Raw genomic sequence first — 24,133 nt, 5'->3', positions numbered from 1 at the left:
CTACTCATGTACAATAGAGAGCATCCTGACCGGCAACATCACCTCCTGGTTTGGGAATAGCACTGCACAAGACCGTAGCAGACTACAAAGAGTGACACGTTCAGCCGAACGCACAATTGGAGGGGGGCTTCCCACCCTCCAGAACATTTACAACAAGCGGTGCAAGGGGAAGGCTAAGAGAATTATTAAGGACTCGAGCCACCCGAACAACTGCCTCTTTGAACTGCTGCGGTCAGGCAAGCGATACCGGAGTCTTAAGGCGAGCACAGAAAGACTCAGAAGAAGCTTCTATCCCCAGGCCATCAGGCTGCTAAACGAACAATAATCGCTAAACGAACAATAATCACTATGCAACAACCATCAAATGCACACAGCACACACACCCACACGCACACACTCACTCAAACAAACAACACACTGCAGCACCCACTCTCCACACTTTAGATCACACAAACACACTTACACTTTATATTTATTGATAAAGGATTTGCACTACAACTCGTACACCTACTGTGAATTGTACCTAAATTGCACCTCGTCCCATTTCTCCATTTCTGCCTTGCACTATATAGTATTGTATATTAGTACACTGCACAGTATTGTATATTGTATGGTAACTATGTCTATTCTGCATCGAACATTGTACATATGTCTAAACTGAACACTGTGACCTCATTTTTTTACTTCTAATTTTACTATGTTATTTTATTTCATACTTATCTTGTCTTGCACAGTCTCTGGAGCGCAACAGTAAGAAGCATTTTGTATAAAAGTATTCTGTACTTCTGTATGACAACTATTAAAGAAACTTGAACTTGAACTTGAAACTTGAAACATGCAGAGAAGATTGCTAAGGTCCTGTTTGCCTGGCTGAAAGAGAGAGGTTCTGATAAGACATTGTGGGCCATTGGAGGAGACTCGACCAATGTCAACACTGGAGTGAAGGCAGGTGTAATGCGGAAGCTGGAGCTGCACCTGGGGAGAAAGCTGGTCTGGTTGGTGTGCAACCTGCACACTGGTGAACTTCCACTGCGCCGTCTCATTGTTGAAGTTGATGGGGCTACTCTGTCAGACAACAAATTGTCTGGGCCAATAGGACAGCTCCTTGATTCTGTTACAGACTTTGAGATCAATCCTAACTTCACCAGGATCTTTCTTGGCCCTCCGCTGATCAAGCTGCCTGAGAAGATCATTCAAGATCTCTCAACTGATCAACACTATGGCTATAAGCTGGTCTGTGCAATCAGGGATGGAGTGCTTTCTGCAAGTCTGGCTCTGCTGGAGATTGGACCGGTAAACCACAGCCGCTGGCTCACCACAGCAAACAGACTCCTCAGGCTCTGGGTGTCAAAGCATCAACTTAAAAGAAAGAACCTGAATAATCTACAATGCATTGTGGAATTCATCATTGGAGTGTATTATCCATGTTGGTTCAACATGAAGGTCAAGCACTCCTGGATCGAAGGGCCTAGGCACATCCTGTTTCAGCTGGACTGCCTGAAGTCTCAGAGGAAGGAGGTGCTGGATGTTGTGATGCCAACTGTGAGAAGATCTGCTTGGTATGCCCACAGTGAAGCCATCCTCCAAACACTGCTGTGCTCTGAGGATCAAAAAGAGAGAATTGAGGGGGTGGAGAGAATCCTGGCCATCAGGGGAGAGGGGGATCCAGACACTCAGCTGGGAGACTCCTGTGTCAGGATCAGAAGAACACCTCACATCAATAGTGACGCTTCCAGCATTGGTGGCTTAATCAGCTGGTCAGAAGATGTGTCAGAGCCACCTCTCACCTGCTCCCTAAGCACCTCCGAGGTGAAGAACTTCATCAACACCCCCATGGAGGTTCTCGACTGGCCTTGCCACACACAAAGCATCGAGAGGGTTGTTAAAATGGTGACTGAGGCCTCTGCTAAGTACTTTTCATAAGAAAAAAGGGATGGAGGGATCAGGGCTCAGGAGACCAGCAGGAGGCTGATGTCCAAGAATGAATCCAAGCAGGACTTGTGCAACCTGATCAAATTTAAGAAGATAGATGATTGATGGAGCCCCATGGATTTTCTCAATAGGCTACATTGAGACGTTTGTTAAAATGGTTACAGAGGGGGACTTCCGGTTTGACCGCGGAAGAACATGGCTGCTTAACTCGCGAGCTCCCCGACAGCAAAATGACTTAGCCCCGGAAAACATTTATTAACAACACCAGGGTACATATTTAATAGGGATGAAAAAAGGGGCTATCACGAGACGTATGGCGCACACGATTCCAACTGAAAAGGACGACGGAATGGCAGAGAATGACGAAGTAACGGGAGGAAAAGATGGCGACGATGACTGTGAACAAGAAGCCACGCTGTTGAACATATACAACGAGCTCAAAGACTTCAGAAAGGACAATGAGCGTCAATTTCGGGAGATAAGAAATGACATGAACAAAATGAACGACAGGCTCGATGAAACTGAGGGGAGAATCGGAGAAAATGAAAATGTGCTTGATGCGGCGACGGCTCTAATAAAAAAGCTAATGCAGAGGCAGGCCGACGTGGAGGCTAAACTACTCGACCAGGAGGGCAGGACGAGGAGAGAGAACCTGCGGGTGTATGGTATCCCGGAGGAAAAAGAGGGGAAAGACATGCATGGATTTCTAGACGGCTTGTTTAAAGATGCCCTCGGTCTGCCTCATGACATGGACCTTCGTATCGAAAGAGCACACCGGGCACTGGCCCCGAGGCCTAACAACCCACAGCTGAAGCCACGGTCAATCGTGGTTAAGTTTGGGAGTTACAAAATGAAGGAAGAGATAATACGCCGAACATGGCAGAAGAAGAACGTCTCATGTGGCAACGATCGCTTCTATGTCGACCATGACTTCCCCACCGAAATACTGAAGAAGCGAGGAGAATATGCCGAGGCCAAGAGAATAATGAAGGAGAAGAATCTCAAGTTCCAGACACCATATCCAGCGAAGATGAGGGTATTCTACGAAGATGGCACCCGCCTGTACCAGAGCGCGGCGGAGGCGACGGCGGATATGGCAAAGCGTGGATTCAAGATCACCGTGGTGAACCCGACTACCGACCCGGACCGAGAGGAGATAATGCGGCTGTCTACCTGGCAGACGATGGGAGGAAAACGGGGACCGGGGGACGACATGCAGACGACGGGGACTGAGCGCCCCACACAGCAGGGCAATGGTCATCACGGATACCGGGAGAAACTACAGGGATTCAGACGGGGACAGTCGGAGGCGGACAATTGAGATAAAGTTCATGAAGCGCATGAAGCGCATGAATACAGATAAGTCACGGGGGCATCGTCATAGAGTAAATAACATCAAAAAATTTCAATATGTATATAGAGGGAAAAAAAAAAGTGATTGGAAAAGAGAAAGAAAAATAATAAAAAAAAAAAAAGAAAAGAAAAAGACGTGAAATGAAAATAGAGGGCAATGGTTAGAAGAATATAATAAAAGTATGGGAGGGGAAATATCCCAGATGGATACAGGAAAAATATAACGAAATGAACCACAGGCCATCATGGCTATGTCATAGAAGTTACAATGTACCAAGATATGTCTGAAAGATATACAAATGTTAATGCTTGGAAACTAGGGCTGCAACGATTAGTCGACATAATCGACGACGTCGATTATAAAAAATCGTCGACGAGAAATTGTTGCGTCGATTAGTCATTAAAAAATAAAATTATTTAATTTTTTTTTTTTTTTTTGCACTACCTATCTTTGTGAGAGTGGCTTCTCAGGGTTCCAGACAACATCATAACATGATGATCCCATAGCAAATTTTGGACATTGAAAACATTGTTCCCCTGCAGGAGATGATGATCAGACTAGACACACAATACATTACACACGCACTCCTCTCACTCACACACAGCGATCAGAGTAAGACACACACATACACACTCCTCTCACTCACACACAGCGATCAGAGTAAGACACACACACATACACACTCCTCTCACTCGCACACAGCGATCAGAGTAAGACACACACACATTCACACTCCTCTCTCACACAGCGATCAGAGTAAGACACACACACAAATTACACAGTACACACACTCCTCTCACTCACACAGCGATCAGAGTAAGACACACACACATACACACACACACGGACTCCTCTCACACACAGCAAACAAAAGTTATTTAAAGTACACTTCCACTTTAATTTGTATTATTTAATTTATTTATCTTGTTATGAGTGATTGCTGTATTGTTCTTCAAATACATTTTCATTTAAAGTGGCTTAAAGATCCAAATTAAAATGTTTCATGAGTCATTATTTTAATTTGCTATGGGATCATCATGTTATGATGTTGTTGTTTGGTCCTGACAAGAGTCTCAAAGTCTGGGGTGATGGTAGACAAGCAACTCTGAGGTCATGCTCAATGTCCAATCTGTTCCTCTGCTCTGTCTTCAGCTGGACCAGAGCTGAGAAGCCACTTTCACAAAGATAGGTAATTAAAAAAAAAAAAAAAAAAATTATTGTTGTTGTTTACATTGGTTTTCGATTAGTCGACTAATCGAAAAAATAATCGGCAGATTAGTCGACTACCAAATTAGTTGCAGCCCTATTGGAAACGTTACCATTTTGTCAAGTTCAGTTGAATTGATCGCACTGTATATAGGTTACAGTGTGAGCCATACGTTACGTCAGGGTTTACAAGATAATAGGGGCACAGTTTTGGGCAATCTGCCTCGTGCTGTATGCACTCCTCTGTTAGTCGAGGGGGACCAAGGTGCATGGGTGAGTATCGATTTCACCCTCGGTACGACTGTTCTATCTGGGGTCATATCGAACGTAGCTTGGGTAAATGTGGGGGGGGGAAGTGTATTTATGTTTATATATGTTCTTTTTTATTTCATTGTATGCTATACTACTGTATATATATCTTCACACTCTCAGGCACGTCATGGATTGCACAGGGGAGATGCACTACGAGAAATATGGGGCTGATTAAAATAATATCGTGGAATATAGACGGATGTCATCATCCCATTAAGAGAAAGAAGATATTGACGTTCTTGAAACAAAAAAAGGCAGATATTGCACTAATTCAGGAATCACACCTGGATGAAGAAGAGTCGGCCAAGCTTAAAAGGGATTGGGTGGGACAAATATACTATAGCACGTTCTCTTCTAGGAAGAGGGGGGTGGCAATATTGGTGAGAAAAAACTTAGACCTAAAGGTACACAATAGTTTCTCACATGATGAGGGAAGATGGGTTATACTGGATGCTGAGTTAGAGGGACAGAGGACTACTTTAGCTAATATATATGCGCCCAACGGGTCGTCCTCAGACTTTTTCCATGAGGTATGTGAGGTGATCAGGAAAATAGGGAATAGCAATGTATCATAGGGGGGGACTTCAACTTGGTTGGAAACACCTTGATAGACAGATCATACCAACCCAAAACCGCTGACAACACAGGGAGACTGGCGGTTGGTGTTCTGATAGAGGAATTGGGTCTAGTGGATGTTTGGAGGGTTATGAACCCACAAGAAAGAGACTACACGTTTTACTCTCACCCACATTCCTCATACTCTAGAATAGATTATTTCCTGATCTCTAGCGCACTTGTAGAACAGATTGCAAGTACTGGGATAGGGAACATTGTAATATCTGACCATGCTCCGGTAGGGCGGGCCATACTTTTTTTTTTTTGGAAAATCAATCGAGTGGGGTGTCTAAAATATGTGTTTTTTTGTGGGGAATTCAAATATGGGATTCTTTTTCTAATCGGATAACTCCTACCTACATTGTTTTGGATTTCAAAATGGCCGATTTGACCATTTTTCACCCCTTGGCCATGCATGGATGCCAACATGAATCTGAAGGAAATCCTAACATGCAAGGTATCTAAATGATGTGTTTCTTAATGGGGAATTCAAATGTGAGTTCATTTTTGGGATAGGATAACTCTAACCTACATCATTTTGGATTTCAAAATGGCCGATTTTACCATTTTTCACCCCTTGGCCATACATGGATGCCAACATGAATCTGAAGGAAATCCTAACATGCAAGGTGTCTAAATGATGTGTTTCTTAATGGGGAATTCAAATATGAGGTAATTTTTGGGATAGGATAAATATAACCTGCATAATTTTGGATTTCAAAATGGCTGATTTTACCATTTGAACCCATTGGTATTGTATTACAAAATTGCAAAGACAAAAAATATATGGGAAATCATTTATAATGACAAAGCCATCAAATTTATTAACAAGTGAACTGTATATAACTGGATACAACTCCAAAGATCAATAATAATAATACTAACAATAATAAATTGTATTTGTAATGCACACAAACACCTAAGTGCTAAATCTCGATCTCCTGACTTCTTGAACTTTGCCAGGTTCCAATATCTTGATTGGACTCATTCTTGGATGGCAAGATCTCCTACTGTACTGCTTTAGCCACCAACCTACAAACACAAACTTAAAGTCAACGTCAGCCATAAATAGGTGAGCTCTTTCCAGAACTACTCAACAGAAACCTCTGTAACCATTTAAACAAACGTCTCAATGTATTGAGAAAATCCATGGGGCTCCATCAATCCTCTATCTTCTTAAATTTGATCAGGTTGCACAAGTCCTGCTTGGATTCATTCTTGGACATCAGCCTCCTGCTGGTCTCCTGAGCCCTGATCCCTCCATCCCTTTTTTCTTGTGAAAAGTACTTAGCAGAGGCCTCAGTCACCATTTTAACAACCCTCTCGATGCTTTGTGTGTGGCAAGGCCAGTCGAGAACCTCCATGGGGGTGTTGATTAAGTTATTCACCTCAGAGGTGCTTAGGGAGCAGGTGAGAGGTGGCTCTGACAAATCTTCTGACCAGCTGATTAAGCCACCAATGCTGGAAGCGTCACTATTGATGTGAGGTGTTCTTCTGATCCTGACACAGGAGTCTCCCAGCTGAGTGTCTGGATCCCCCTCTCCCCTGATGGCCAGGATTCTCTCCACCCCCTCAATTCTCTCTTTTTGATCCTCAGAGCACAGCAGTGTTTGGAGGATGGCTTCACTGTGGGCATACCAAGCAGATCTTCTCACAGTTGGCATCACAACATCCAGCACCTCCTTCCTCTGAGACTTGAGGCAGTCCAGCTGAAACAGGATGTGCCTAGGCCCTTCGATCCAGGAGTGCTTGACCTTCATGTTGAACCAACATGGATAATACACTCCAATGATGAATTCCACAATGCATTGTAGATTATTCAGGTTCTTTCTTTTAAGTTGATGCTTTGACACCCAGAGCCTGAGGAGTCTGTTTGCTGTGGTGAGCCAGCGGCTGTGGTTTACCGGTCCAATCTCCAGCAGAGCCAGCCTTGCAGAAAGCACTCCATCCCTGATTGCACAGACCAGCTTATAGCCATAGTGTTGATCAGTTGAGAGATCTTGAATGATCTTCTCAGGCAGCTTGATCAGCGGAGGGCCAAGAAAGATCCTGGTGAAGTTAGGATTGATCTCCAAGTCTGTAACAGAATCAAGGAGCTGTCCTATTGGCCCAGACAATTTGTTGTCTGACAGAGTAGCCCCATCAACTTCAACAATGAGACGGCGCAGTGGAAGTTCACCAGTGTGCAGGTTGCACACCAACCAGACCAGCTTTCTCCCCAGGTGCAGCTCCAGCTTCCGCATTACACCTGCCTTCAGTGTTGACATTGGTCGAGTCTCCTCCAATGGCCCACAAGGTCTTATCAGAACCTCTGTCTTTCAGCCAGGCAAACAGGACCTTAGCAATCTTCTCTGCATGGGACTCCTCTTTAGTTGCTTTCTCTGGTGTAGCAGATAGTTGCTGCCAGGCTCACTAGCAACACTATAGTGTTCTTCCTTGATCTTTGCAGGAAAAGATTGGTCACTGCCCTCAGCTTCCATCATCACATTTGTCATGTCAATCCGCCCATCAAAGAGGATACAGGAGATCCCCCCCTCCTCCCTGCACTTCTCCTCAAACTCTTCCCCCAGCTCTTGCATCAACTTTTCTTGTGCTCTCTTAACCTTGTTCTTATCAATCACTTTACTTGTGTCATCTTCTAAGATGAGTCCTGCATCAATCAGAGCTGCAGTTGCTATAGCTGCAGTTGGCCTTAGACCTATGCCATACCTTACACTAGCAAGGGCGATGTTTGGAATCTCATCATAATTTTTCCGTAGCTTTGCTGAAGCTGCAGGGTCAGTTTCAGGAATGAGCTCAACTTCAGGGACTGTAAGGAAGCTCTCAACATCCTTCCTGGCAACCTTGTCTGCTACTGCAAAGCTTTCTTCTTTGCCCCTTCTCCTTTTCTCTGCCTTCTTTTCCATCCCCTGCCTTTCCAATGTTTTAAGAAGATAGAGGATTGATGGAGCCCCATGGATTTTCTCAATACATTGAGACGTTTGTTAAAATGGTTACAGAGGTTTCTGCTGAGTAGTTCTGGAAAGAGCTCACCTATTTATGGCTGACGTTGACTTTAAGTTTGTGTTTGTAGGTTGGTGGCTAAAGCAGTACAGTAGGAGATCTTGCCATCCAAGAATGAGTCCAATCAAGATATTGGAACCTGGCAAAGTTCAAGAAGTCAGGAGATCGAGATTTAGCACTTAGGTGTTTGTGTGCATTACAAATACAATTTATTATTGTTAGTATTATTATTATTGATCTTTGGAGTTGTATCCAGTTATATACAGTTCACTTGTTAATACATTTGATGGCTTTGTCATTATAAATGATATCCCATATATTTTTTATCTTTGCAATTTTGTAATACAATACCAATGGGTTCAAATGGTAAAATCAGCCATTTTGAAATCCAAAATTATGCAGGTTATATTTATCCTATCCCAAAAATGACCTCATATTTGAATTCCCCATTAAGAAACACATCATTTAGACACCTTGCATGTTAGGATTTCCTTCAGATACATGTTGGCATCCATGTATGGCCAAGGGGTGAAAAATGGTAAAATCTGCCATTTTGAAATCCAAAATGATGTAGGTTAGAGTTATCCTATCCCAAAAATGAACTCATATTTGAATTCCCCATTAAGAAACACATCATTTAGACACCTTGCATGTTAGGATTTCCTTCAGATTCATGTTGGCATCTATGTATGGCCAAGGGGTGAAAAATGGTCAAATCGGCCATTTTGAAATCCAAAACAATGTAGGTAGGAGTTATCCGATTAGAAAAATAATCCCATATTTGAATTCCCCACAAAAAAACACATATTTTAGACACCCCACTCGATTGATTTTCCAAAAAAAAAAAAGTATGGCCCGCCCTAATGCTCCGGTTGATTTAGTGATCACATCCATGGAAGAAGGGCAACGATCTCGGAGATGGCGATTCAATAACCTAATGTTAAATGATGAAGGATCGTGTACATACATTAGAACTATATTTAAGGAATTTTGGGAACTTAATGAAGGGTCAATAGATGATAGTGGCATAATGTGGGACACATGTAAAGCTTACATGAGAGGACGACTCATACAATACGGTGCGATACTAAAAAGGGCGGAGAAACAAAAAATGACAATGTTAGATGAGGAAATTAAAATACTTTCGAAACAGCACAGCCAAAGACCAGACCCAGAAACGTGGAGGAACCTAAGCAAATCCAAATACGAATTGAACAACATATATCAAAAGAAGGCTGAATATGCGTTATTTAGGACCAACCAAAAATATTATGAACAAGGGGAGAGAGCGGGTAAAATATTAGCGAATCGGGTTAAACAAATGCATAATCAGAATATTATATCCTCGATTCGTAATAAAGATGACAAGATTATTACAGACAAAAAGGAAATTAATAATGTCTTCAGGTGCTTCTACCAGGACTTATATACTCCACAGAAGGCGGTGGATCAGCTAAAAATGGACGCGTTCTTCGACAAAATCAAATTACCGTCATTATCGAAACAACAGGTAAAATCAATGGAGGGGGGGGTCTCGATAGAAGAAATACACGCGGCAATCAACAGCCTTAAATTGGGTAAAGCACCAGGAGACGACGGGTTTACTCCCGATTTCTACAAACAATTCAGTGATATAATCGCTCCGAGATTATTAAAAGTATATGAGGACTCACTGGTAAAGGGGGGATTGCCCACTAGCCTGAGATCTGCCACTATTACATTACTACAGAAAAAGGGCAAAGACCCTCAATGCTGTGGAAGCTATAGACCTATATCCCTGAGCAACTTGGAAGAAAAAGTATTGGCAAAGATACTTGCGAATAGAATAGAAGATGTACTACCAACTTTGGTGCATTCAGATCAAGTGGGCTTTGTGAAGGGGAGAAACTCAGCTGATAATATCCGCAGACTCCTACACATAATGTGGAAGGTAAGGAATGATATAGAACCTACAGTGGCCTTCTCATTGGATGCCGAAAAGGCCTTTGATAAGGTGGAATTTGCATTCTTATTTCACACGCTGTTTGCGCTTTTCCTCGAACCACTTGCTATCGCACTGAGGAATAATCAGGACATCAAAGGGATAATAGCGGGGCAGGTAGAACATAAATTATTTTTATATGCGGACGATATCTTATTGGTATCCAGCAATCCTCGAACAGCAGTTGGGATCATTGGAAATGTTATCGAGTCCTTCTCCGAAATATCTGGATACACAATCAACTGGAGCAAGTCAGAAGCAATGCCTCTCTCTAAATGCTGTCCCCCTGATATCAGAAGGGGGTGGCAATACAGATGGATGCCGTCAGGATTGATATACCTAGGAATAAAGCTGATCCCAGGTCTGAAAGAGTTGATGCAAGCCAATATTGCCCCTATAATCGAACACATTAGTGCTCTGACCCAGAATTGGGCCAAAATGAATATGTCCCTCCTGGGAAAGATAAACCTAGTGAAAATGATATTAGCTCCCAAATTAAACTATATCCTATATATGTTGCCGCTGACCCTCCCGACCCAGTTACTCAAACAGTATGACAAAGTCATTAATGTATATCTGTGGGGGGGCAAAAGGCCGCTGTTTGGACGGACCAAAATGTATGCAGCAAAGGAAAATGGCGGTTTATCCCTGCCTAAACTAGACTGGTATCACTATGCATTCTCGCTCTCCCAGCTCTCCAAACTGAATCACTCGTCTGAGGAGGCACCTGCTTGGGTCAGGATGGAGGAGGAAATGATATATCCCTCATCTCTGGAATCCTTCCTGACACAATCAGACAGACCTACACCTCTTAAAAACCCTTTGATGGCATTTATCAGGGAAACTTGGAATCAATCGCACAAAATGACTGGTGATAGCCCATACTTAACTACGAGAGCCTCTATATGGTATAATAAGAAACTAAAGATTGGGAAGAAATCAGTCATATGGGACGATTGGGTTAAAAGGGGGATACATGTACTGGGTGATATAGCCGGGGAGGATGGGGTTTTGCCTTTTGAGGATATTAAGGAGGATTTTGATATAGATAATAAAAACTTTTATAAATTCCTACAGATTAGACATTGTATATCGTCATCAATAGGAGGACCAAAGTGCGGCCCAATTACTGCAATTCAAGAAATATTCTATAAAGGATGGCGCAGGAAAGGCGGTGCGTCAAGATTTTATGATGTTATAAGAGAATACAATGCACCCAAATTGGCGGGTTTGAGATTGAGCTGGGAGAACGATGTACATGAGGAGATTACTGAGGAAATGTGGGAGAAACTGGTATCCAAATGGAGTAAATTCTCTAGGGAGGCGCAATCACAACTTATTTTTTACAAAGTACTGAACAGAAGCTATTGGACGCCCAGTAAACTGGCCAGACTGAAATTAAGGGACAGTGACATCTGCTGGAGATGTGAGAAGGAGACAGGCACTTTACTGCACATGTTGTACGAATGTGAGAAGGTCCGGAAAATGTGGGATCAAATTGTGATATTCCTAAGTAAGGTCCTGAATGTGAAGATAAATAACGCCCCAATGGCATGTGTTTTGGGTATAGTACCGAAAGGGATTAAGCTGCCTAAATACCGGGGAATGTGGTATAGAATGGCCATGATATCAGGATGTAGAATTGCATTACGACATTGGAAATCACCTGTTGATATTACTTTTAAAGAATGGATGGAACTAATGTTTCGGACAGCATCATATGAAAGGGTGACGTATAGAGTCGCAGGGAGAGAGGATATTTTCGCTGAGATATGGGACAGTTTTCTACACCTGACTGAACGACCTGAGGACTAATGATTAAGATGGGAATACAATATTATCAAGGATGAATATGAAAAAGGGGATTTGATCTGATGATACTTGTGCTCTGTGATATATTATGTATATATGTACATATATTTTATGTCCGGATGGGGTGTCTATGGAATGGTCAATGTCTCTATCACACTCACATGTGCGCAGATATAGCCACATACAAGTATCTAGGATACACATATTCATATGTGTACATAATAGGTTTACACGCACTCATGTACACAAGGATAAGGTATACACGTCAGGGGCACACATACATGCACATACTCATGTATAGGAAATAGACATACATACACCTACATATACACATAGTTGAGATATAGGCTTTCACTGACACATAGGGGGATACACAAGTATATAGGAGACACACATACGTAGCTGAAACGTGGAAAAAAGGAAAAGAAAAAAAAAAGAAAAGAAAAGATGCAGCACATACCTGCCCGCAGGTAGATCGGCCTACATGTAACGTATGACGTATATATATATATATATATATATATATAACAGGGATGTATATGCACAATGTATAGTATGTTTTTTTTTTTTGTGTAGTGTTTTTTTTTATTTCCATGTTAGTTATTAATGTGTTTGTATGAGTCTCTTACATGTTTTGTATGTTGCTACAAAAACGAAAAAGGCGAATCTTGGATGTTGGATACTATGCTGTGAAAAGATACACTGTGAATAATGGAAAGATTTGTACAAAAATATAAAAAAAAAAAAAAAAAAATGGTTACAGAGGTTTCTGCTGAGTAGTTCTGGAAAGAGCTCACCTATTTATGGCTGACGTTGACTTTAAGTTTGTGTTTGTAGGTTGGTGGCTAAAGCAGTACAGTAGGAGATCTTGCCATCCAAGAATGAGTCCAATCAAGATATTGGAACCTGGCAAAGTTCAAGAAGTCAGGAAATCGAGATTTAGCACTTAGGTGTTTGTGTGCATTACAAATACAATTTATTATTGTTAGTATTATTATTATTATTATTGATCTTTGGAGTTGTATCCAGTTATATACAGTTCACTTGTTAATAAATTTGATGGCTTTGTCATTATAAATGATTTCCCATATATTTTTTATCTTTGCAATTTTGTAATACAATACCAATGGGTTCAAATGGTAAAATCAGCCATTTTGAAATCCAAGATTATGCAGGTTATATTTATCCTATCCCAAAAACGACCTCATATTTGAATTCCCCATTAAGAAACACATCATTTAGACATATTGCATGTTAGGAATTCCTTCAGATTCATGTTATCATCCATGTATGGCCAAGGGGTGAAAAATGGTAAAATCGGCCATTTTGAAATCCAAAATGATGTAGGTTAGAGTTATCCTATCCCAAAAATGAACTCATATTTGAATTCCCCATTAAGAAACACATCATTTAGACACCTTGCATGTTAGGATTTCCTTAAGATTCATGTTGGCATCCATGTATGGCCAAGGGGTGAAAAATGGTCAAATCGGCCATTTTGAAATCCAAAACAATGTAGGTAGGAGTTATCCGATTGTAAAAATAATCCCATATTTGAATTCCCCACAAAAAAACACGTATTTTAGACACCCCACTCGATTGATTTTCCAAAAAAAAAAAGGTATGGCCCGCCCTACTACAGTAGTCAAGCAGTCGGTACACGTTCTGTTTCCTCGTCGCCAGATATCGGCCGTGTCTTGAATGCAGGGTAGCTTCCTTTCGACTTGTTCCCTAAACAGGAACATTCGAAACGTGGCGCCCCTGTTTGAACGTAGGGAACGGAAGACGTACTGAAAAAATAATAATAATATATATATATATTTTTTTAATCTAACCCTAACTAACCTTACTGTCATGCACTTGTCCTAATAAACTAACCTACACTGTAGGATGAACATTGTTACTCAGCTGATAGAGTTGTACCCTTCCTGATGACTTGTCGTACAGAACTTGTAAGTCGCTTTGGATAAAAGCGTCAGCTAAATGACTAAATGTAAATGTAGTCTAACCAGTTTGTTTTGAGATGTTTGTAATTTTGTTTTTAGCGCCTTTGAGGTGCTTTGGTACCATGAGGTGCAAGCATAGTCGTAGTACCCTTGAATGAGTGCTCCTGCCAGAGTCTTCAGGGTATTCTTGTTTACCAGTGAGGAGATCCGGTACAAGAATCGAGTTCGTTGGTTGACTTTTTTTATTACATTGGATGCCATTTTGTCACAGGAAAGATTTGCCTCTAGGATGGAACCCAGGTAGGTAATTTCATCTTTCCTTGTGACAATATTGTCACCCACTGTAACTGAGAAGCCGTCGGTCTTGCTGAGTTTGTTATTTGCACCGAAGAGAATGGACTCTGTTTTGCCCATGTGTAATGATAGTTTGTTATCAGCGAGCCATATGCAGATTTTGCCTAGTTCTAGTCGTAGCCAATATATTTTTGTTTGATGTATTTCTCATTTATGAATTCCTTCACAGCAGTGCGTTCTTGTCTAAGGTCCTGATGTAATACTATTCCTCACATTTAGAGATTTATATAGAAAGATTTAGACACTGCTTTTCAACGGGAGGATATTGTACCTCACTGACCCTCGGGGGGGGGGGGGGGGGTTCACTCGAGGGCCCATCTGTTGGCTGGCCCCTTTGGGGTCCCACAAAAAAAAACAATGTCCAACCCACACAGACTAAATACAGGGGAAGGGGGAGGGGGGAGAAACCTGAAGGGCAGTCTGCTGTTACTAACAGCCTGTTAGAACAAAGACCTTGTGTTCAGCTTTAGGTACTGCTTCAAATAGCCATATCTCACTATTCTGATGTATAAGCAAAATTACTAAAAGACAAGGCTTGGAAGTTACGTCTGTCAATCGATTTCATGAATCACTGCAGTGAAATAAACAAAGTTAGCCATGTTTCACTATTCCACTGCTTCCTTTCCAGTTACAAAAGGTATCTTCAATCCAGCTCTTCTTTTCAGTGAGAGCAAGTGGCACTTACCCCTTTGCCTTCTGTTTACATAGTAACGTAATAGTGATGGAGGACAATTGATTTAATTAAGAGTGAACTAAACCCCAAACCCTAGTGTGTGTGTGTGTGTGTGCATGTGCATGTGTGTGTGTGTGTGTGTGTGTGTGTGTGTGTGTGTAGTCTCTCAGGGCAAATATTGATCCACAGTGTCTTAAACTAATTGGGAGTGAAGGAGGAGGTCCGAGAGGAGAGAGGGGTGTATGTGTGTCTATTGGGAGTGAAGGAGGAGTTCTGGGAGGAGAGAGGGGTGTATCTATTGAGAGTGAAGGAGGAGGTTTGGGAGGAGAGAGGGGTGTATTTGTGTCTATTGAGAGTGAAGGAGGAGGTTTGGGAGGAGAGAGGGGTGTATGTGTGTATTGAGAGTGAAGCAGGAGGTCTGGGAGGAGTGAGAAGAGAGAGCACAGAAAGAGGGGTGTTTATGTGTCTGTTGATTGAATTAAGGCTCATTAGTCTCAGATGTCATACACTCTAACACGAGGGGTAAAAAAAAGGTCAAATACAAAAATAAGAGGAAAACAAACAACAAAAATGTTCACCATTTGACAACATAGTGTTTTAACCTACTGTTTTTATTTTATTTTTTAAGTTTGATCTCACTCTTTGGACCCACTTGCACTTCAAGTATTGTAAAAAAAAAAATATGTAAACTGACACTGTAATTAACTGACTGTGTGAACGCTCAGGAAGGAAACCTAGTGATAACAGCATTACATAAAACATAAAACAACCAGAAGAAGAAGCCTTTCCTTTACTGAAAGTCATGCTAGGCTAGAGTGCATCTGGTCAAAACATGGAAGACAGCTGTGATGGAGGTGGTCAGTGGAGGGCCAGTGAGGTGTTTACTCTATAAGTATTTGGGGTGATAATTCTGTACAAGCAAAAAAAAAAGAAAACAGATCTGTGTTTGAAAGCATTATTGAAAGAAGAAATGTCTCTTTCACTTCCTCCTCGCCCCCATTATTATCTGAATTAGTTGGCCTCCACTGCACATCAACTTATAAATTAAACCATAAACTGTGGTTTCAGTGACCTCCATCTTTACGTCCATCTTCATTATTCTTCATTTGCGCATGATGTGAGTCAGTTCAGCAGTGTCACCAGTTCACACTGGAATCTGACATTGGCCACATTTAAAAAATGATCTGAGCAATAAATCAGTCAAGTCCCCAATGTGCTCTTGCCTCAGACAGACTGCTCTAGTCTAAACCAGCTGCAAGGACCAAAGAGGCAGGGCTCATATCATCCCTGTTTTATCTTCCCTTCACTGGCTCCAGTTCCAGAATTGAATTTAAGATTTTACTGGTAACATTCAAGGTTCATGGCCGGGGCCCCTAGCTACATGAGCTTGTAACCCTTTACGTGCCACGACTGTAGGTCCCGGCTGGTAACAAAGACATCTCAAAGCCATATGGGGATAATCTTCATGTCTTTATAATGCTGATGTTTCTAGCTATATTAGAGATAATTTTCATGTCCGGTCTTTATAATGCTGATGTTTCTATCTATAGCAGAGATAATTTTCATGTCCCCACTTTATTGCTAATGTCTCAAAGCAATATTGGAGATAATTTTCATGCCCAGTCTTTATAATGCTGATGTTTCAAAGCCAAATGCAGCCGTGAAATCTGCCTCCAGTCAGCGTTACGAGCACGGGTGCACTTGCATGATTAGATGTCTCTGCGATCAATGCACCCTCTTCTCCCAATCATTAAGATTGCTCTTAATGAGATTACACCGTCCCTTTCCCACCCGCCCCCCCACCCATTTTTGGTACGCCTCCACTCTGCTCCTCTCTCCTCCTCTCTGCTCCTCTCTCCTATATTCTCTTTTTCAGCCAGGGACTAGATTGAAAAAAGGTTTACATTTCTTCCTTGGGATTTCTCTGTTAATTTGGAGAATTAAGGATAGATAGATAGATAGATAGATAGATAGATAGATAGATAGATAGATAGATAGATAGATAGATAGATAGATAGATAGATAGATAGATAGATAGATAGATAGATAGATAGATAGATAGATAGATAGATAGATAGATAGATAGACAGACCTCACTCTGACCCCTCACTGGACAATGGATGAACAGATAGAAGGATGAAAAGTAAGAGTGAGAGACAAGAGGCTGTGAATGGAGGACGAGTGAGAGAGATGGACTTCATGGTGGTGCTTGTTTGTCATATTTTGATGTCATGTTGGGTCACTTCGGAAGCCACAAGCCTCATTACAGGTAAAACCACACGTACAAATACAGGTACAGTATGAATGCACACACACATACCATAATAACTACAAATTGAGAAGAATTACTTTTTGACTTAAGTCACACACACACACACACACACACACATGAACATGCATTATGTGAAGAGAAAGATTTGATTACTGTATGTCTGTCTGTCTGTCTGTCTATCTATCTATCTATCTATCTATCTATCTATCTATCTATCTATCTATCTATCTATCTATCTATCTATCTATCTGTCTATCTATCTATCTATCTATCTATCTATCTATCTGTCTACCTATCTATATATCTACTGTATCTATCTATATCTATCTATCTACTATATCTATCTATTTGGACATGCTCTGGCCCAAGCGGATTTATTTGAAGCTCGAGGTATGCTCAATTATGCATGATATATTCTTATAAACACGTTTGATCCTTGTCACAGCTATCATTATTACTGTTGGTATGGTTGCAAGCAGCCAGATATCACAAATTAACAGTGTCCAAGTTATTGAAAATATTGAGAATGACATAGAATCCTGTTTATGCTAATGAGGTGTGCAGTGTTCATTGTGTTGATTTGGTCTTCATTATTGTGTGTGTGTGTGTGTGTGTATGTGTGTGTATTGATTTAGTTAATACATTTTGTTTGTTTTATTTTATAAATTTTTATTTAATTACATGTTTAAACATTATATAATTAATTTAACCAGGCTAATCACATTGAGATTTGCATCCTTTTGTAGACCTCTTGCCAAGAAGGCCAATTGTGTGTGTGTGTGTGTGTGTATGTGTGTGTGTGTGTGTGTGTGTGTGTGTGTGTGTGTGTGCGTGTGTGTGTGCCTGTGTGTGTGTGCCTGTGTGTGTGTGTGTGCCTGTGTGTGTGCCTGTGTGTGTGTGTGTGTGTGCCTGTGCACAGCTACAGGTCAACATGTGTGTCAAGAATGAAATGCTAAGTCTGCCAAGTTTGTTGACCTCATTATGCAGAAGATTAACACACTGCTAAGAATGTGTAGATGACACTTAACATGTACAGACGACACTTAACATGTACAGACAACACTTAACATGTACAGACGACACTTAACATGTACAGACGACACTTAACATGTACAGACGACACTTAACATGTACAGACAACACTTAACATGTACAGACGACACTTAACATGTACAGACGACACTTAACATGTACAGACGACAGACGACACTTAACATGTACAGACGACACTTAACATGTACAGACGACACTTACAGTAACATGTACAGACGACACTTAACATGTACAGACAACACTTAACATGTACAGACGACACTTAACATGTACAGACTTAACATGTACAGACGACAGACGACACTTACAGTAACATGTACAGACGACACTTAACATGTACAGACAACACTTAACATGTACAGACGACACTTAACATGTACAGACTTAACATGTACAGACGACAGACGACACTTACAGTAACATGTACAGACGACACTTAACATGTACAGACAACACTTAACATGTACAGACGACACTTAACATGTACAGACTTAACATGTACAGACGACACTTAACATGTACAGACGACAGACGACACTTAACATGTACAGACGACACTTAACATGTACAGACGACACTTACAGTAACATGTACAGACGACACTTAACATGTACAGACGACACTTACAGTAACATGTACAGACGACACTTAACATGTACAGACGACACTTACAGTAACATGTACAGACGACACTTAACATGTACAGACAACACTTAACATGTACAGACGACAGACGACACTTAACATGTACAGACGACACTTAACATGTACAGACAACACTTAACATGTACAGACGACACTTACAGTAACATGTACAGACGACACTTAACATGTACAGACGACACTTAACATGTACAGACGACACTTACAGTAACATGTACAGACGACACTTAACATGTACAGACGACAGACGACACTTAACATGTACAGACGACACTTAACATGTACAGACAACACTTAACATGTACAGACGACACTTAACATGTACAGACAACACTTAACATGTACAGACGACACTTAACATGTACAGACGACACTTAACATGTACAGACAACAGATAACATGTACAGACGACACTTAACATGTACAGACAACAGATAACATGTACAGACGACACTTAACATGTACAGACAACACTTAACATGTACAGACAACAGATAACATGTACAGACAACAGATAACATGTACAGACAACACTTAACATGTAACGTCCAGCACTGCTGTGGACAGATAACAAATATAACCCACAGCTAAGATATTTGCGTATTCATGATCCATTTGTAGGTCAATGACACAGCAGCTAACGTTGGCAGTGAGGAGCCCGCATGCCCAGCACATACTGTGCTGTATGTAGCCAGGGTGTCAAGTGGATTATGAATACATTATGATAATATATTATTTTCCTATGCAAAATTTTCATTCAATCAATCACCGTGCAGATTGATTGATTGAATGAAAATTGTATTAACAGATTGCAGAATGGGTACAATACAGTACAGCTCAATACACACAATTGTTAAGGGGATGCAGACCAGAGAAAGACTTTCGTATTGTTTACATCAGGGTCCCCCATTTTCAATTCATCATGAATTTTAAGTAAGGGTGCAACTTGCTCCGTGCAATCCATTCTTTGTGGATCTAGCCCCTGGTGTTTGATAGCCAGATTGTGTATGAGGTGTGTGTGTCTGCGTGTGGGCACATTTATGTAGGACTTTGTAGGATTTTGAGAATACAAACCACAAAATCATGACATTTGGCGATTTGGGGATCAAACAACGTCCTAATTTAGTTTGCTGAGCTATTTCAGTGTTGTGGTTAAGGTTAGGGTTACGTTTAGGTTTAGTTACAGAATGATTTAGTTCTACAATGTCCCCATATTTCACATAGACATAAATGTGTGTGTGTCTTACCTTATCTCAGTTATCATTGTGTGTGTATGTGTAAGTCAGTGTGAATATGTCATTGGTGTGTAGAATAATTGTGTATGTGTGTGTTACCTTATCTCAGTTATCATTGTGTGTGTGTGTCAGTGTGAATGTGTCACGACTCACTACTAGTGTCTTCATAATTGTGAGTGTGTGTGTGTGTGTGTGTGTGCGTGTGTGTGCGCGTGTGCGTGCGTGTGTGTGTGTGTGCGTGCGTTTGTGTCAGCGTGAATGTCACTGGTGTCTTCATAATTGTGTGTTTGTGTGTGTTACCTTATTCAGTTATTATTGTGTGTGTGTGTGTGTGTAACTTTGGTTGCCATTGCCAATTTGGGAACGAATGTATCAGAATAACCCACAATGTACAAGTGCACTGATAATATTTGTGTCCTTTAAACATTGTCTTTATGTGGACATGAATAAATATTCTAAATGTGTGTGTGTGTGTGTGTGTGTGTGTGTGTGTGTGTGTGTGTGTGTGTGTGTGTGTGTGTGTGTGTGTGTGTGTGTGTGTGTGTGTGTGTGTGTGTGTGTGTGTGAGTCAGCGTGAATGTGTCACTGGTGTCTTCATAATTGTGTGTGTGTGTGTGTGTGTTACCTTATTCGGTTATTATTACTTTGTGTGTGAGACCACACAAGTGTGGTCTGTGTGTGTCAAGTTAATACATTCTGTGTGTGTGCGTACCTCATTTATGTGAAAAATCTGGAGAACTTCAAGACTCCACACACTCAAAATCAGGACACGCTACCAAATGAGACATTTTTGACATCCTGATTTAGTTTGAGGAGCTATTGTAGTGTGATGGTTAAGGTTCGTTTAAGATTAAGGTTAGGGTTGAGGTTAAATTTAAGGTTAAGGTTAGTTACAGAATGCATGTAAGTCTATTTAATGTCCCCATATTTTGTGTGTGCGTGTGTGTGCGTGTGCGTGTACTTTTGCAGGACAGCGTGTGTGTCGTGTTGGCCCTGGGCGTCCGTGTTACAAGTTGGCCTATTTCTCCGACTTTCGGCGGCGGCTAAACTTCGTGGAGGCCGGGCAGGCGTGCAAACGCGACGGCGGCGAACTACTCAGCGTGGAGTCACCGTCCGAGCAGCGGATCATCGAGGAGCTCGTCACGGAGCTCCGCCCCACCGACGGAGACTTCTGGATTGGCTTACGGCGTGACCACAGAGATGAGGACAATAACGCCGAATGCTCGGCAGAGTATTACTGGGTGGACGGAAGCGAGTCCACTTTCAGGTACAACGTGCTGTAAACAACTCACATGTTGACGCACAGACACACACAGACATGACTATACAAGGCCCAGGGACACCACCAGAACAATAGAAAGTCAACTTTCAGTCTTAGATGTACATCAGTCTAAGCAGTGTGGCATACCTGCAAGGTCTTGCTTGGTTTGCAGTATGGAGACCATTGCGCTACAGTCCCACTATTGACGACCACTCTCTCTCACTAGCCCTTTTCACACAGAAGTCATGGCATTATACCACAATATGGATTCTCTTTTCCCCCCAAATCTGTCGGCTTTGGGTTGTCCACACTGAATCTAGCAAAGACGGCATAAGTGTGTGCATTCAGACTAAATGCAGCGTCGATGCTGTGTTCCTGTTAGCCCCTTTCGGGACTGTAAGTCACGCCAACATCGTTGGACGAGCTAAAGCTCTCCTGTATCTACAGTCCTTTCTACGACGATTGAAAAACCCCACAATTAAGTCTGTCGTGCTGGTCGGCAACGAAACGTTCATCGTACAAGTGTCGCAGAGAAATTTCAAAGGTACTCACAGTTGCACAAGGGTTTCAGACAGACAGACGCTAGGGTTTGAAAGCTCGGCGTTGCTAATAAACATTTTAAATAATTTTAATAAACTTGTCAACTTCAGCTAAGGCTTTCCTTTAAAATGGCTGCCTTTCTTCTTCTGCATTTTTTGCATTGTGAATTTTTTTGCATTGCTGGGCGAACCACCCATGTCACAATGCAAAGAAAAATGCAGAAGAAGAAAGGCAGCAATTTTGAAGGAAAGCAGTAGCATCCATTCCAAGTTTTCTCATAACTAGCTAAACTGTTTGACAGTTGATAACTAGCAAAGCAGTTTGACAGTTGATAACTAGCAAAGCAGTTTGACAGTTGATAACTAGCGAAAGCAGAGTGGAGACATGCTAGTGCATTTGGTCTCAAAAGTGGCATTGATGACATGACATTTACAAAAACAGGATAATTTCTAAATGTAACCTATATATGGCATGCCACAGAGCATTCATAGCATTCATAGCAGTCCAGTTCATATTCATTGTGAAGATATACCTATTTGCTCCATCTCACCTGCGAACGCCGTTCATACTGCCTAGAGCCTCTAAATGTCACTTTGCCTTGTATTTGAACATAACATTACTTCCAATGTTATAAAAAAAAACATTTCCGATTCTGTACATGTGACGGTACATCTGCTCTCTGATTGGCCTTCATTCTTGTGAGAGGGAGGAGAAAGGCGAAAAAGTTGAAGAGAAGCCATCCCCTTTTCATCAACATTTTGTGACAACATACAGCAGATTTCACTCGCTCTGTCCGCTCTAGGTTGCAGGGGCAAATCCGATTTTTTGCTCATATGTGACTCAGATCTGTTTTTTCATGACAGTGTAAACAGCACAAATCACATCAAATCTGATATTTTCAATTCAGATTTGGGCCACTTTCATACGTGCATAACAGCACGATCTCTCAGTGGCGAGGAGTAACGCGTGGGAGGCTCACGCTGCCCCCGATACTTCCTGATTCTGCTGTACAGGCGCACCAACCGACCTGTAGGAGTCGCTGTCCACAACGTCCGATCCCCACCCACCGGCTTTCCCACCCCCTAATACTGCCAATTGTATTAGTATGAACGACCAGCCAAGCTGGAAGCAACGCAGAGAGCTGGGCTCGAACCCAGCATATCCTGTGTTAGTGGCGAGCGCCTTGCCCACTGCGTCACTTAGCCGCCCATATGTGTCCTAATCCTAAATCAGATACAGGTCTGATTTTTTGCAATGTGACCTCAGTCTGAACAGCCATGTTACTTTCATGCGACTTTTACATCACTCTAGTCTAGAGTCTAGATTGACATTCGTCACAATTTCTTACATCCATCTTCTTTATTATTAATTTGCACATGCAAATTCAGGAGTGTGACCAGTTCACACTGGAATCTGGTATTGGCCACATTTAAAAAATAATGTGAACAGCCAAACAGAAATAAATTCTGAGTCAGAATTGAGCACTAAGGCTTGCAGGCTGCTCCTCCCTCTTCTGGCCTGTTGCTAGGAGATGATGGGACCCCAGCATTAGGCCCTGCTGTTAAAACTGTGTAAATCTTCATGTCTATGCTTTCCATTTTTACTGAAATTAAACATTCAATGACCAATGTACAACACCATCCGCTTTGACATGCAGGCGGATGAGACAACATCAACTACAATCTAGACTTGACATCCACTTTATTTAATTGTAAGTGAATGTAGGAATTTAATTACCGTAAGCTAGCCAACATTATACTATTTCTGGCTAACCTGTATCTGTCATTAAAGGGATAGTCTTGGTGTTTGGAACCCCAGCTCTATTTGCTCTACTGCTATTTCAAACCTTCTAGAGTAACGTTAGATTTACGTTATAGATTAGGCTACTTCATTTCTGCAATTGTGTAATTAAATTCCAGGT

The 24,133-nt window shown here is 41.6% G+C and overlaps 1 protein-coding gene across 1 annotated transcript in view; it reads left to right on the top strand.

The window, feature by feature from the left end:
• Positions 1–16,020: 16,020 nt before the first annotated feature.
• Positions 16,021–24,133, top strand: part of LOC311237175 (layilin-like) — a gene marked incomplete at both ends in the record, with an annotated part of 21,100 nt that continues 12,987 nt past the window's right edge. The window contains 2 exons of the mRNA XM_084324984.1: positions 16,021–16,060; positions 21,381–21,678. Coding sequence (XP_084181110.1) covers positions 16,021–16,060; positions 21,381–21,678 — 338 coding nt within the window. The remainder of the gene's footprint in view (positions 16,061–21,380; positions 21,679–24,133) is intronic.

This window comes from Notolepis coatsorum (genome assembly GCF_963971535.1).
Source record: "Notolepis coatsorum genome assembly, chromosome: 11".
Lineage (NCBI taxonomy): Eukaryota > Metazoa > Chordata > Actinopteri > Aulopiformes > Paralepididae > Notolepis > Notolepis coatsorum.
This window is presented reverse-complemented; position numbering and strand designations above follow the sequence as displayed.